General features: G+C 39.5%; 2 protein-coding genes across 4 annotated transcripts in view; one reads left to right on the top strand and one right to left on the bottom strand.

The window, feature by feature from the left end:
• Nucleotides 1-6,278, top strand: part of LOC121384558 (outer dense fiber protein 2-like) — a 51,210-nt gene extending 44,932 nt beyond the window's left edge. For all 3 annotated transcript variants that reach the window (XM_041515003.1, XM_041515005.1, XM_041515004.1), the window contains 2 exons: nt 97-189; nt 4,585-6,278. In XM_041515003.1, the coding sequence (XP_041370937.1) occupies nt 97-189; nt 4,585-4,761 (270 nt within the window). In that variant the 3' untranslated portion in view covers nt 4,762-6,278. The remainder of the gene's footprint in view (nt 1-96; nt 190-4,584) is intronic.
• A 5,336-nt stretch (nt 6,279-11,614) lies between these two features.
• LOC121384331 (TBC1 domain family member 13-like) overlaps nt 11,615-16,872 on the bottom strand; it is a 47,623-nt gene continuing 42,365 nt past the window's right edge. The window contains exons 14-15 of the mRNA XM_041514679.1: nt 14,547-14,631; nt 11,615-12,912 (exon numbers count right to left, since the gene is read on the bottom strand). Of these exons, the coding sequence (XP_041370613.1) occupies nt 14,563-14,631 (69 nt within the window). The 3' untranslated portion in view covers nt 11,615-12,912; nt 14,547-14,562. The remainder of the gene's footprint in view (nt 12,913-14,546; nt 14,632-16,872) is intronic.

The raw sequence follows: 16,872 nt of genomic DNA on the forward strand, positions 1-16,872 counted from the left end.
CTTGAGATCTAGTTGAAAACTAAACTTGGCTAGTTGTTTCATAGGTGTTGAATTGAGTGTGTGTATAAAATGTGTTATTTTTTAACTTCGTTTCAGGAGCGAACCTATCAGACTCGTATTGTTGATCTTGAAACTCAGCTGAGTCAACTCCGATCAGAGATTGCCAGAACGAAACGAGAGAAGGAAGAGGTAAGAACATTTCCTATTTTTTTATCACCTACACCATAGATTCATTTTATTAAAAAAAATTGTTATCTGCTGTTCTGAGATAAAAGTGATTTAATTGTTTTTACTGCATTCCTGCAGTGAGAGTGTAATACAGGAGGTTTGTACACTGGTGATTCCTGCAGTGAGAGTGTAATACAGGAGGTTTGTACACTGGTGATTCCTGCAGTGAGAGTGTAATACAGGAGGTTTGTACACTGGTGATTCCTGCAGGGAGAGTGTAATACAGGAGGTTTGTACACTGGTGTAATACAGGAGGTTTGTACACTGGTGATTCCTGCAGTGAGAGTGTAATACAGGAGGTTTGTACACTGGTGATTCCTGCAGTGAGAGTGTAATACAGGAGGTTTGTACACTGGTGATTCCTGCAGTGAGAGTATAATACAGGAGGTTTGTACACTGGTGATTCCTGCAGTGAGAGTGTAATACAGGAGGTTTGTACACTGGTGATTCCTGCAGGGAGAGTGTAATACAGGAGGTTTGTACACTGGTGTAATACAGGAGGTTTGTACACTGGTGATTCCTGCAGTGAAAGTGTAATACAGGAGGTTTGTAAACTTGTGATTCCTGCAGCGAGAGTGTAATACAGGAGGTTTGTACACTGGTGATTCCTGCAGTGAGAGTGTAATACAGGAGGTTTGTACACTGGTGATTCCTGCAGTGAGAGTGTAATACAGGAGGTTTGTACACTGGTGTAATACAGGAGGTTTGTACACTGGTGATTCCTGCAGGGAGAGTGTAATACAGGAGGTTTGTACACTGGTGATTCCTGCAGTGAGAGTGTAATACAGGAGGTTTGTACACTGGTGATTCCTGCAGTGAGAGTGTAATACAGGAGGTTTGTACACTGGTGTAATACAGGAGGTTTGTACACTGGTGTAATACAGGAGGTTTGTACACTGGTGTAATACAGGAGGTTTGTACACTGGTGATTCCTGCAGGGAGAGTGTAATACAGGAGGTTTGTACACTGGTGATTCCTGCAGTGAGAGTGTAATACAGGAGGTTTGTACACTGGTGTAATACAGGAGGTTTGTACACTGGTGTAATACAGGAGGTTTGTACACTGGTGATTCCTGCAGTGAGAGTGTAATACAGGAGGTTTGTACACTGGTGATTCCTGCAGTGAGAGTGTAATACAGGAGGTTTGTACACTGGTGATTCCTGCAGGGAGAGTGTAATACAGGAGGTTTGTACACTGGTGTAATACAGGAGGTTTGTACACTGGTGATTCCTGCAGTGAGAGTGTAATACAGGAGGTTTGTACACTGGTGATTCCTGCAGTGAGAGTGTAATACAGGAGGTTTGTACACTGGTGATTCCTGCAGGGAGAGTGTAATACAGGAGGTTTGTACACTGGTGATTCCTGCAGTGAGAGTGTAATACAGGAGGTTTGTACACTGGTGATTCCTGCAGTGAGAGTGTAATACAGGAGGTTTGTACACTGGTGTAATACAGGAGGTTTGTACACTGGTGTAATACAGGAGGTTTGTACACTGGTGTAATACAGCTACTGTTGTGTTGTGTTTGACAGGATTTGTACACTGGTGATTCCTGCAGGGAGAGTGTAATACAGGAGGTTTGTACACTGGTGATTCCTGCAGTGAGAGTGTAATACAGGAGGTTTGTACACTGGTGTAATACAGGAGGTTTGTACACTGGTGTAATACAGGAGGTTTGTACACTGGTGATTCCTGCAGTGAGAGTGTAATACAGGAGGTTTGTACACTGGTGATTCCTGCAGTGAGAGTGTAATACAGGAGGTTTGTACACTGGTGATTCCTGCAGTGAGAGTGTAATACAGGAGGTTTGTACACTGGTGATTCCTGCAGGGAGAGTGTAATACAGGAGGTTTGTACACTGGTGTAATACAGGAGGTTTGTACACTGGTGATTCCTGCAGTGAGAGTGTAATACAGGAGGTTTGTACACTGGTGATTCCTGCAGTGAGAGTGTAATACAGGAGGTTTGTACACTGGTGTAATACAGGAGGTTTGTACACTGGTGATTCCTGCAGTGAGAGTGTAATACAGGAGGTTTGTACACTGGTGATTCCTGCAGGGAGAGTGTAATACAGGAGGTTTGTACACTGGTGTAATACAGGAGGTTTGTACACTGGTGATTCCTGCAGTGAAAGTGTAATACAGGAGGTTTGTAAACTTGTGATTCCTGCAGCGAGAGTGTAATACAGGAGGTTTGTACACTGGTGATTCCTGCAGTGAGAGTGTAATACAGGAGGTTTGTACACTGGTGATTCCTGCAGTGAGAGTGTAATACAGGAGGTTTGTACACTGGTGTAATACAGGAGGTTTGTACACTGGTGATTCCTGCAGGGAGAGTGTAATACAGGAGGTTTGTACACTGGTGATTCCTGCAGTGAGAGTGTAATACAGGAGGTTTGTACACTGGTGATTCCTGCAGTGAGAGTGTAATACAGGAGGTTTGTACACTGGTGTAATACAGGAGGTTTGTACACTGGTGTAATACAGGAGGTTTGTACACTGGTGTAATACAGGAGGTTTGTACACTGGTGATTCCTGCAGGGAGAGTGTAATACAGGAGGTTTGTACACTGGTGATTCCTGCAGTGAGAGTGTAATACAGGAGGTTTGTACACTGGTGTAATACAGGAGGTTTGTACACTGGTGTAATACAGGAGGTTTGTACACTGGTGATTCCTGCAGGGAGAGTGTAATACAGGAGGTTTGTACACTGGTGATTCCTGCAGTGAGAGTGTAATACAGGAGGTTTGTACACTGGTGATTCCTGCAGTGAGAGTGTAATACAGGAGGTTTGTACACTGGTGATTCCTGCAGTGAGAGTGTAATACAGGAGGTTTGTACACTGGTGTAATACAGGAGGTTTGTACACTGGTGATTCCTGCAGCGAGAGTGTAATACAGGAGGTTTGTACACTGGTGATTCCTGCAGTGAGAGTGTAATACAGGAGGTTTGTACACTGGTGTAATGCAGGAGGTTTGTACACTGGTGATTCCTGCAGGGAGAGTGTAATACAGGAGGTTTGTACACTGGTGATTCCTGCAGTGAGAGTGTAATTCAGGAGGTTTGTACACTGGTGATTCCTGCAGTGAGAGTGTAATACAGGAGGTTTGTACACTGGTGATTCCTGCAGTGAGAGTGTAATACAGGAGGTTTGTACACTGGTGATTCCTGCAGTGAGAGTGTAATACAGGAGGTTTGTACACTGGTGTAATACAGGAGGTTTGTACACTGGTGTAATACAGGAGGTTTGTACACTGGTGATTCCTGCAGGGAGAGTGTAATACAGGAGGTTTGTACACTGGTGATTCCTGCAGTGAGAGTGTAATACAGGAGGTTTGTACACTGGTGATTCCTGCAGTGAGAGTGTAATACAGGAGGTTTGTACACTGGTGATTCCTGCAGGGAGAGTGTAATACAGGAGGTTTGTACACTGGTGATTCCTGCAGGGAGAGTGTAATACAGGAGGTTTGTACACTGGTGTAATACAGGAGGTTTGTACACTGGTGATTCCTGCAGTGAGAGTGTAATACAGGAGGTTTGTACACTGGTGTAATACAGGAGGTTTGTACACTGGTGTAATACAGGAGGTTTGTACACTGGTGATTCCTGCAGGGAGAGTGTAATACAGGAGGTTTGTACACTGGTGATTCCTGCAGTGAGAGTGTAGTACAGGAGGTTTGTACACTGGTGATTCCTGCAGTGAGAGTGTAATACAGGAGGTTTGTACACTGGTGATTCCTGCAGTGAGAGTGTAATACAGGAGGTTTGTACACTGGTGTAATACAGGAGGTTTGTACACTGGTGATTCCTGCAGTGAGAGTGTAATACAGGAGGTTTGTACACTGGTGATTCCTGCAGTGAGAGTGTAATACAGGAGGTTTGTACACTGGTGATTCCTGCAGTGAGAGTGTAATACAGGAGGTTTGTACACTGGTGATTCCTGCAGTGAGAGTGTAATACAGGAGGTTTGTACACTGGTGTAATACAGGAGGTTTGTACACTGGTGATTCCTGCAGTGAGAGTGTAATACAGGTGGTTTGTACACTGGTGATTCCTGCAGGGAGAGTGTAATACAGGAGGTTTGTACACTGGTGATTTCTTTTTAGCATTGAGCAAATGGTTATTTTATGGACCACCCTTTTCTGAGTGTGTCTATAAAGTGAGGGTGAGACTTCAAGTGTTTGCATACACTTCTGGTGTTCTTACGTGATATTACGCGACAACTTATTTTATAAATGGCATTGATCGACTGATCAGGTATTACGAAGACATTAAATTGGCAGCGATAGATATATCTTGTTTACATTTTAATAAAATAATTGCAGAACACCAAATAATCCATATTTTCTAAATATTTCAGAATGAAAGAAAGTTCAACTCACGTTTGTACGACCTGAAGGACCGACTAGAACAGTGTCACTCCACAAACCGGAGCATGCAGAACTATGTGCAGTTCTTGAAAAACTCTTACGCCAACGTGTTCGGAGATACCTCAGTTGCCATGCCAACGTCACCCATAAAGCCAGGATTACCCTAACACTGGTTTCCATCACCATAGGAAATATAGTCACAAGTCAAGGGTGTCCCACTGTCAGAAAGCAACACCAGTCCACCACTTGTGTTGGAATGTCTTTTTGTAGCAGAAGTGCATAGCAAATGGGTGGAATGCTTGGAAACCCTTGGACAGTATTTACTAACAGCTCTATTATATTAGGTCAGACATCACAACTCGCGCAGTTCTTCATCCTGTCAGTTATAAATGAGGAAACGGTAGCACTTGCTGAGCCAGTTATTGCACACTGAAAATGGTAATATTTGAAATGATAAAACTAACTCAAAAGGCAAAAACATCAAGTAATACTGTAACACTAGTTATTTTTGATCTTCAGCTGCTAATCATTATAATGGCGTTCAAGTATCAAAAGCCAATTGGATGAACCAACCTATATAATATTGTCAATTGAACAGGCAGATGACTTGCCCTTATACAAGACACACTCCAATACAAAAACTAAATTTTCACCAATAATAAAAGTTGATAATTTATGACCGAACCTGAAAAAGATTTGTTAGTGTGGTCAGCAAGAAGAGAATCATGTTTAAACATTTGAAACTGACAAGATGGACACCATCCTGACAACAAGCTGTTCACTCTAGTTCACATTTCACTCATTGTAGTAGTAGTAGTAGTACATTGGTAAAAAAAAAAGTAAACAATATTTTTGAAGGAAATGTAAATCATAATCTCCAAGCATCGCCTGTCTTTATCATTTAGTCATCTCTCGATACGTGTATGCAGCAGAACCACAAAAACAGTGAATATAGCGAACACATTACACCAGTGTTTCAAAGCAGAACTCATTTCACAAAACATCTGAACACGGATTATGTTCACTCACCAACAAATGTAGTGTCTTGGGTCTTCTTCATGCGACAGGTGCAACCGCTAATCCAAAAGATTAACGTGTGATGGTTTGTAAAATTGATGATGGTTGTCTAGTACCAGAAGTGATGCAGAGAGCTCCTATTGTATTTATAAGGTTGACGTTTTTTACTTTTCGCTTGCATTCATCTGATTGGACCAGTTGTGTGCAAGAATTGGATTTAAAAAATGTGACTCTGACAGCCCACTGTGATATTATATAAATGTTCTCAAAATAAGTGGATGAATCTCTGGATGATCATTATTTTATAATCATTCACCAGCTTGCACTCCATCCATCATTCTGTTTGGCAGTCTCGGTGTATCAAAGTTATCATTTAAAAAAAAAAAACCCCACAACCATCCAGCTAGATTTGTGTTAAAAATATGAGTATTGTCCTCACAGTTTTCTATCATGCTCATTAAGCTAGGAAGTACACTGCAAATTAACCACTTCTATCTTAGTGTCAGTTATTTATTATTTTGTTTTAATTTTTTCTGTTTGGAAAACAGTTTATTTGTGCAACATTTATTTCCAAAGGAAATGTCTTCATACTGGATGGTTCACTATTGTCCGAACCAAATTGTTAACAACTACGAAAAATTACTCTCCTACCTTTAATTGCCGTTAGATTTCCTCCAAAGTTTGTCCAGACAGAAATCTTGAAAAAACCATTACAATGACACAGATTCCACATACCAGATGATAACTATGTCACCTATGTCGACTTCGCTGAGAGCGCATAGGGCAAAAAGCATGTAATTTTGTGCCAGCTGCCATTTTAACTTTTTATGGAATATTCTTCAAGATGGGTGAAAGGATAGGACTTAATCTAACAACGTCATAACATGTTATGATATAAAAGAAAACGTGATGACGTCATATTATTTATTATTTTTTAAATTATTATTAAAATTTTTTTTAATGATACCACTAGAAGATCATTGATTTCATATTAATTGTGTCACATACTTTGGAAGCTTTCACCCCTCATGAAGAGTATTCCATAAACAAGCAACATGGCAGACGGCAGAAAACTGCATGTATTTTTCCCTATGCAATCTCAGCAAAGACAATATCGGCGACATCGTTGCAGTCTCGTGTGTGGAATCTGTATATTTGTAGTGGGTTTTTTTGCGATTTGTGTCTGGACAAACTTTGGAGGAAATCTAACGGCAATTAAAGGTAGGAGAGTAATTTTTTGTTGTTGTTAACAATTTGGTTCGGACAATAGTGTAAATTTGTGCATAATATTAGTGTATCAGTCTGGAGAAAACATCATATTAGACTGGTTACCAGTCAGGTGCAGTCACTCAGTCTGGTAGTGTTGGGGGAACTGAAGAGAGACACTGATCAGGTTTTTGTAAGGGGGTGGGGTGGGGGGAGCGGTGCACTAAATTATAAAAAGGCCAATTTGAGTTTGTCTCTAAAGGAGCAAGATGTGTATCTGCATGTTCCTTGGAAAATATTGAAATACTGAACTAAAGATGCTTAGAGATGCACTTTCAGGGCAATTTAGTGTTGAATATTGTGGAAGATGAATTTATAAAAAACAAAAAATCCTTAAAAAGAGCCCTTCCAATGTGCAGAGTGAGGGTCATGGGAGACCTGTGGCCCCCTCTGGATCCGCTGATGGTAACTCCTTATTAAGGGCTGTGCCAGGAAGATGAGGTGCATGTGTGTGTGAAACACATTATGTGATTTCGTTAAAACTGAGACCAGACAGATACACGGACAACCGCCAGTGCCTTTCTTCCCTCGCCATTGGTTGGCTCTGTAACAATCCTTTGTTGTGAAATTGTACGTTATTTTCTTTAGTTTGAACTACTTGTATATTGTATATTGTACTTTGTATTTATTGATTGTAACCGGTAAAATCTTACATTTATCACATAGTCTGGTTGTGAAAATTTGAACAGAATGTATTGAAGTCACGATATTGGTCTGCATATGTAATATCAACAATAATGTTATACCTTGTTATACCACACCACTTGAACGAAAAACAGAATCAATCAATCTTGATTTGTTCTAAAATGTAGGAACCATCCTGTGAAAAAGTTTCCCACCAACAGGCGGGTTACTGCTTATTTTCCAGCAAACTGTTGGTGTATTTTTAAATTGACAGCAGACACTGACGACAACGGAAATAAGGACAGGATGTTATAACAGGTGAACTATAGTAACGTATAAAATGCATTTGATGAACATTAACAATGTGTGGGACAGCATAGTAAAAACGTTTTTTTAAATACTATGGTTTTCTCTTTGTAGAAATGTCCTCTCTACTACTAAAAATACTGCAATGAAACTTGCACGTGGTATTTTTACCACATTCCATATATAACATTTTGTCCTCATTCCACATGCTGTGTTCAGGTAAAAACAGCTTTATGGAAGAAAACAACAACTTCTTTTACTATGGGCTTCCTTCACCTCAGACCATTCATCATCAAAGCTGTTTTATAGGGTCAACAAAACAATGAATCCAACACACCATGTATCTGTACTAAGCCGACTGTCAGAGTGTGACTTGACCCCATTAACTGTATAATCGATACCCATTTTAGCAACAGTGTATGCTGTTATTAAACAATCTCTTACTAGATGGCTGATTAAAAAATCTCGTATTGGATGAGTGATTAAAAAACCTCATATTAGACAAGTGATTAAAAAACCTCGTAATAGACGAGTGATTAAAAAATCTCGTATTAGATGAGTGGTATACCAATTTTATCAGTGTTTAGTCTATAGCTATACCCACCAGTGTGAAAAGTGTAATTTATACAATAGTCAGTCAATTGGTTACACAATTGGGCTAATATACAAAGCCTATTTTTATTAAATACATGTGTTTAAGCATTGTAAATATAACATGTAGTTTGATCTGTACAAGACAAAAACTGGCTTCGTACATCTGACCCAATATGTTTATGACTATTTATTTAGTTTTCCATTGTCTGTGATATTTGTTACAACATAACACATATACATGTACACATTTGCATACCACATTTATATGTTGTTAACACAAAAAACATTGAAACTTTTAGCCATTTATTATATTCAGTAATAAAAATATTAATAAAAATTAAATTTGTTTAATTTTAATTTAGTTTGATATAAATGTACAAAAGACCAATTGTGTCTGTGAAAATATTACAGATGCAGTGTTAAGTTATTTATTTTTTAAAAAGAATGTTCTGTAGAATTTCAATATGGCACATGTTCAGGTACCAGTATGGTTTACAAGACATTGTACTTTATTTGAAATGCAAAGTATATTTTTGTTAGAAGTTGTCCCATTATATTTTAATGAAGAAATTATAATTTGAGGGTTTTAATTGCAGATTTTAAAATTTGATTTCAAACCTCTTTATAATCTTTGACTCTCTTCAACATCAAATGTACGGTATATGTAATTTTAAAAAATCCGTTTTTTTTTTTTAAATGAGAAAATTTTCTGTTGAAACAAACTGCATTGTTTTAAGCACATGCACATCCCATTGCAAGGCTTTGGAACTAATTAGGCTTTGGTAACCAAGTTTTACAAGATGAACGAGACCAAACACTGCTCATCCTAACCATTGGTGTGCTCAGGAGGCGGAACACTTGCAGTTTGACTGGTACCACAGCTTTCTATCATATCACACAACAGTAGGTGCAAAAACCAGTGTAGCAAGTGTCTGCTCACCCTCCAGTTATGCCTAATGTGTAACTATTAAAGTTTATTTTGTTTAACAACACTAATAGAGCACATTGTCAAACATTTGGTAATTTTGACATAGTCCTAGACAGGAAACCTACATTTTTCATTTGGTAGCAAGGGATATTTTATATACACATTCCCACATCATTTGATATACCAGTAGTGGTACACTGGTCAGAGTGAGAAATAGCCCAATGGGCACACTGATGGGGATCGATCCTAGACCGACTGTGCATCAAGCAATGTGTAAGTGAATGAAACATATATCTTGACTTGTAATTCAATGAAAATAATTGCTGTTTTGCTGTCCTGTGCGATGAAATTGCCAGGTAACTGGAGTAAGTCCGCACTGGAACGATTTGGGCACTGGCTGGTTATTGCTACATTACACAAAACAAGCAACAACTGAAAAACAAAAATTTATTAACTGCACTAATGGCATAACTTCTTTTTGTGTGACATTTACATTTATAACAAGAACATTTATACAAGATGGACAAAAAAGAAAGATATATATATTCAGATATTGCTGGATGCACACTATTTAGCAGATGTACATTATGCCGAGTGCAGAATACAAAATATATAGTTTTCCCCAATATTATCTAGATGTAATAAAATCTTGCTAACATGAAATAAATCTGGGGAAGTTTTGTTAGCTTAAACAGTTTATTTCGTCAACTGAAAGCGGGGAATAAAAATATAATAATTTAAACATTTTAAAAACGTAGAAATTGAATAGCATTTGAGTATTTTTCAGTATATTAATTTATATACGAGGACTTTTCACTTTGTAATTTACTAATGAAGACTAAAAGCCTGTTTTTATTTACAGCTCAGTCAGATGTTTGAAACTTTTGACTGTACTTGATATAAATCCTGTTTTTACACATCCGAGAGATCTCAGAGGTTCTTAACACATGGTGGGGCTCGATGTGTGGAGTTTGGAATCAAATAAAAAGATGTAACAATATAATGGGCTATTAGTACAACTGAAAATACAGTTCTTACTGTTTGTAATCAGCACTGTCAGAATCGTAAAATAAAATGCGGATATCAGTCATCCACACTGACAGCAGTCTGACAAATCAAGTGTGTAAAGAAATCCTGGGAGGTGTTGATGAAAACACTATGGACGGGAAGAAGCAGACCAATTATGCAAGTTTATTAATAACATAGGTGAACACCTTTCAGTCTTACATATATAGTCCTTTCCACAGGGAACATCTTTTTTCATACTATGGCAGGCCCTCGGTTTTCATGGAAATTACCATTTTCGGTATTATGTCAGTAAAATCACGGAACCGAAATTTAATTTCCCATGATTATTATATCGAGTACGACTATTCAACGAAAACAATATATAATTATGTATCATTTTTTTTTTTTTTACAAACAAGTTTCCAATAGGTTCCCATGATTACAAGGCATGGAACCGAAAAAGTGTTGATCATGAAATTTGAAATCCCATAGACTGCTACATAATTTACAAGTTGTTTTTTTCTGAGCCAATTGTTTTCTAAATTGCACACAAAAATAGTATTTTTTGTCATTTCCCAAAAAACTCTTACTTTTCTTGTTGCACCAAACCAAAGTGAAATTATTTACAAAATGTTTTGTAGGAGAATGGGATGGACTATAGTATCCGTAACAGATTGACCAAGCTTGTGCTGCTTTTTAATATCACCGATGTCAACAATCAACTCTCGGCCATATTTCTGTCAACAGCAGCGAGACTATTCAGTGTTTCTTTTTAATCTGCTTGATACTTCCATAAACCAGGGACCACCCCTCAAACGTGAGCCCTATTAGCATCGCCTGGAAACATGCAGGCCGAATTTACACAGCCTGTTTGTGTCATACACGCATTTACAATTCTTAAAAGCAACCGTTTGATGTGCGGTCGGTTTGGGATCGATTCCCGTTTGGGTCATACACGCATACATGCATTTACAATTCTTAAAAGCAACCATTTGATGTGCGGTCGGTTTGGGATCGATTCCCGTTTGTGTCATACACGCATACATGCATTTACAATTCTTAAAAGCAACCATTTGATGTGCGGTCGGTTTGGGATCGATTCCCATTGGTGCGCCCATTGGGCTATTTCTCGTTCCAGCTAGAGCACCACAACTGGTATATCAAAGGTTGTGGTATGTGCTATCCTGCCTGTGGAATGGTGCATATAAAAGATCCCTTCCTACTAATGAAAAAATTTAGTGGGTTTCCCCTCTAAGACTATACGTCAAAATTACCAAATATTTGACATCCAATAGCTGATGATTAATAAATCAATGTGCTCTAGTGGCGTCATTAAAACAATTTTTTTCTTTACAATGCTTAAACACCTGCGTTTAAGAAAACACAGGCTTCGTAAATTCATCCCTTAGTCTCTACTACCATTCTCCTTTACTGCCATACACCATCCCGACATTACTGGCCATCTGAAGTCAGGAAAAAAAGTAAGCCACACAAAAGACCTACAAAAATATCACAATTTGTTTTATGAATAAGTATCTTTTTATATGAATAACTATCTTATATAATACAGGTTAAAATACATTCAGTTGCAGTCAGATGGGTTCTGCAAAGGTAGATCCACCTTTAAAAGCAGTCTGTTATTCAAACACATTTGGGAGAGTTATTTAATTACCCTGATTCGGCTTTGGTTTTCTTACCCTGCCAAATGAGACTTGAGTAATCAGTTAATCCAATATAGACATAAAGCGGTCACATCTTTTTCATCCTGCTTTAGTTGAACTAATTGGTTTAATAAGCCATTGTGCATTTTGAATTTACACATACAGTGGTGTTACATTTCAAAGCACATAAATAACATGTACACTTATTAACATAAGATCTGTGTTAACTGTGTTGAGTTAACCGTCACTGTGATAAGGTTTCTTATAGAAGCATGTTGACAATACTGCCATCTGACTGCACAATCACACAGCGACACTGCACTATCAACATAAAAAGCTGTGTTGGTGTAATGTTCTAAAATTGAAACATGGTCAGGGTACCCCTAAAGTCTTATCATTATGATGTAGATACAGGTAGATACTGTTATAAATTGAAAACATGGTCAGGTTACCCCTTTAAACTCTAACATGATGTAGATACAGTTTTAAATTAACAACATGGTCAGGGTACCCCTTATGATATAGATACTGTTTTAAATTAAAAAACATGGTCAGGGTACCCTTTTAAACTCTTAACATGATGTAGATACAAGTAGATACAGTTTTAAATTAACAACATGGTCAGGGTACCCCTTTAAAGTCATTATGATGTAGATACTGTTTTAAATTCAAAACATGGTCAGGGTACTCCTTTAAATTGGAACATTATGATATAGATGGCCCTAGATCAATCTGGCTGCCATTATCTTAATCGGATTCAGTTTATAATGAACACATCCAAGCTTTGTAGAATAGCGAAATGCAACCAGTAGCTCTGTTTTATATAATAATGAGCTCTAGATTGACCGGTGGGTCTGTGAATGTATCGTCCTCTTTACTGGATAAAGACTGGAAGATTAAGATGTAGTGCCCATCTGAAAAACAAAAAAAGAATTTAAGGACAAACTTGACCAATTTTTTAGAACTTCAAAACAAATGCAGTACTGAATCACCAACATTCCACATTAAAAATATAATTTTCAAAGTTCTTTCTTCAGGCAGAACTGAACTGCCATCTGATAAATTGTGGGAATGTCCCTAAGAGTACATACATGTAATATATGAAAAGTTCTAAGAAGAAGAAGAAAGTTCTGTTTTTAACTATTTTACACCATTCATTTGGTTGTTCTGTAGATAAAGTAGTGTAAGTATGACAAGGCCCATGGAGTGTATACATTTAAAAGTTGGGGGAAGCCAGTGTCCCTGCAATTTGAAAATGATGGTGTGTGTGGGAGGGGGGTGGGGAGGGGGGGGGGCAATGTCAGTGTGATGTGAAAGTGAGGGAAGCAACTGTCAGTTTGATGGTCTGGGATAGGGAAATTTCAGGGTCCAAAGGGCCTGGACCTGTTACATGGGCAAATTCCGATGAGAAAACTCTGAACTTTGTGTTCAAATAGAGGTGTGCAAGTACATTAACAGGGGATGATGTGGTAAACAGAGTAAACTGCACGTGAATCACAGTGACACTGCGTCGACAACCCTTGACGAACACCTGCGTCATGACTGTGACACTTCACCTCACAACACTACTCACCTGCGTCATGACTGTGACACTTCCCCTCACAAACACTACTCACCTGCGTCATGACTGACACTTCCCCTCACAAACACTACTCACCTGCATCATGACTGACACTTCCCCTCACAAACACTACTCACCTGCATCATGACTGACACTTCCCCTCACAAACACTACTCACCTGCGTCATGACTGTGACACTTCCCCTCACAAACACTACTCACCTGCGTCATGACTGTGAAACTTCCCCTCACAAACACTACTCACCTGCGTCATGACTGTGAAACTTCCCCTCACAAACACTACTCACCTGCGTCATGACTGTGAAACTTCCCCTCACAAACACTACTCACCTGCGTCATGACTGTGAAACTTCCCCTCACAAACACTACTCACCTGCGTCATGACTGACACTTCCCCTCACAAACACTACTCACCTGCGTCATGACTGTGACACTTCCCCTCACAAACACTACTCACCTGCGTCATGACTGTGAAACTTCCCCTCACAAACACTACTCACCTGCGTCATGACTGTGAAACTTCCCCTCACAAACACTACTCACCTGCGTCATGACTGACACTTCCCCTCACAAACACTACTCACCTGCGTCATGACTGTGACACTTCCCCTCACAAACACTACTCACCTGCGTCATGACTGTGAAACTTCCCCTCACAAACACTACTCACCTGCGTCATGACTGTGAAACTTCCCCTCACAAACACTACTCACCTGCGTCATGACTGACACTTCCCCTCACAAACACTACTCACCTGCGTCATGACTGTGACACTTCCCCTCACAAACACTACTCACCTGCGTCATGACTGTGAAACTTCCCCTCACAAACACTACTCACCTGCGTCATGACTGTGAAACTTCACCTCACAAACACTACTCACCTGCGTCATGACTGTGAAACTTCCCCTCACAAACACTACTCACCTGCGTCATGACTGACACTTCCCCTCACAAACACTACTCACCTGCCCAGGCACGCTGCTACCTGTGGATCATTTCTACAGCCTTCGCTATCACTTTCTGGACCTCTATTCTCGCATATGGAAAGTTCTACAACAAAAACACAATGGTCAGATATGGTTTATAAAGAAATGAATGTTTAAGCACAAACGACAACAAACATACACTAGATACGGAGTGTCAAAGACAGGTATGAAAGATATACACGGTGAAACCTGTCTCAACGACCCTCTGTAAACCAGAATTCACTCAAAACCAGATATTTTTCATGGTCCCTTTTGAAATACCATTACAGAAAGCAACCTCTCTAAATCAGATACTCTTAACAATCAAGACTTTTTACTCATGGGTGTCCAGTTTAAAACCAGTGCCGGTTCATCCTAGTAGCACATGTAGCACGTGCTATGGGTCCTGCGCTTCAGATACCAGATACTCTTAACAATCAAGACGTTTTACTCATGGGTGTCCAGTTTAAAACCAGTGCCGGTTCATCCTAGTAGCACATGTAGCACGTGCTATGGGTCCTGCGCTTCAGATACCAGATACTCTTAACAATCAAGACTTTTTACTCATGGGTGTCCAGTTAAAACCAGTGCCGGTTCATCCTAGTAGCACATGTAGCACGTGCTATGGGTCCTGCGCTTCAGATACCAGATACTCTTAACAATCAAGACTTTTTACTCATGGGTGTCCAGTTTAAAACCAGTGCCGGTTCATCCTAGTAGCACATGTAGCACGTGCTATGGGTCCTGCGCTTCAGATACCAGATACTCTTAACAATCAAGACTTTTTACTCATGGGTGTCCAGTTTAAAACCAGTGCCGGTTCATCCTAGTAGCACATGTTATGGGTCCTGCGCTTCAGATACCAGATACTCCTAACAATCAAGACTTTTTACTCATGGGTGTCCAGTTTAAAACCAGTGCCGGTTCATCCTAGTAGCACATGTAGCACATGCTATGGGTCCTGCGCTTCAGATACCAGATACTCTTAACAATCAAGACTTTTTACTCATGGGTGTCCAGTTTAAAACCAGTGCCGGTTCATCCTAGTAGCACATGTTATGGGTCCTGCGCTTCAGATACCAGATACTCCTAACAATCAAGACTTTTTACTCATGGGTGTCCAGTTTAAAACCAGTGCCGGTTCATCCTAGTAGCACATGTAGCACATGCTATGGGTCCTGCGCTTCAGATACCAGATACTCTTAACAATCAAGACTTTTTACTCATGGGTGTCCAGTTTAAAACCAGTGCCGGTTCATCCTAGTAGCACATGTTATGGGTCCTGCGCTTCAGATACCAGATACTCCTAACAATCAAGACTTTTTACTCATGGGTGTCCAGTTTAAAACCAGTGCCGGTTCATCCTAGTAGCACATGTAGCACATGCTATGGGTCCTGCGCTTCAGATACCAGATACTCTTAACAATCAAGACTTTTTACTCATGGGTGTCCAGTTTAAAACCAGTGCCGGTTCATCCTAGTAGCACATGTAGCACATGCTATGGGTCCTGCGCTTCAGGGGGCCCCCTGGTGATGTGTACATTTATTTTCCCCAGGTCATTTTTCCCCCTCTTCCCCGAGGGGGTTGCAAAATATATATCCTGGGAAGGTGACCCCGCTGTTATTTGTGCTACAAGCCCCGCAGATCCTTAAACCGGCTCTGGGTTTCACCATATAAACAAATAATAATGGATGATTAACATAATAATAATAATAATAATTATAATAACTTTATTTAATGAGGGTTACAGATTTAGCACAACCTTATCTTCCACAGGACCCTCAGCAATACATTGAAACATTGAAGTTTGTTTTGTTTAACGACACCACTAGAGCACATTGATTTATGAATCATCGATGACTGGATGTCAAACATATGGTCATTTTGACAGTCATAGAGAGGAAACCTGCTAGCAAGAGATCTTTTATATGTACCATCCCAGACAGGATAGCAGATACCACATCCTTTGATATACCAGTCATGGTGCAATAACTGGAATGAGGGCCCACTGGTGGGGATCGATTCTAGACTGACCGCACACTGGGTTACGTCTTTCCCCTTGAAACAGTGATGCAACAGTTTAATCCTAAGACTGAACAAGTAAAGTTACTGGTTAGAATACACTGGACCTTTATTTTTCTCATTTATTTTAAAAACCAAGTAGGGACTATAGGTTTCATCTCCATCTGTCTGTCTGTCCGTCCCATATACTTTTCTGGATGTTTGTTTTTCACCATGCCATGATATACTGAGCTGAAATTGTGTGTTTAGCTTTATCATGTACTATTACAAATCAAGTTTGACTTTAATGGCGATTTAGCTATT

The sequence above is a fragment of the Gigantopelta aegis genome, chromosome 10 (assembly GCF_016097555.1).
Source record: "Gigantopelta aegis isolate Gae_Host chromosome 10, Gae_host_genome, whole genome shotgun sequence".
NCBI lineage: Eukaryota > Metazoa > Mollusca > Gastropoda > Neomphalida > Peltospiridae > Gigantopelta > Gigantopelta aegis.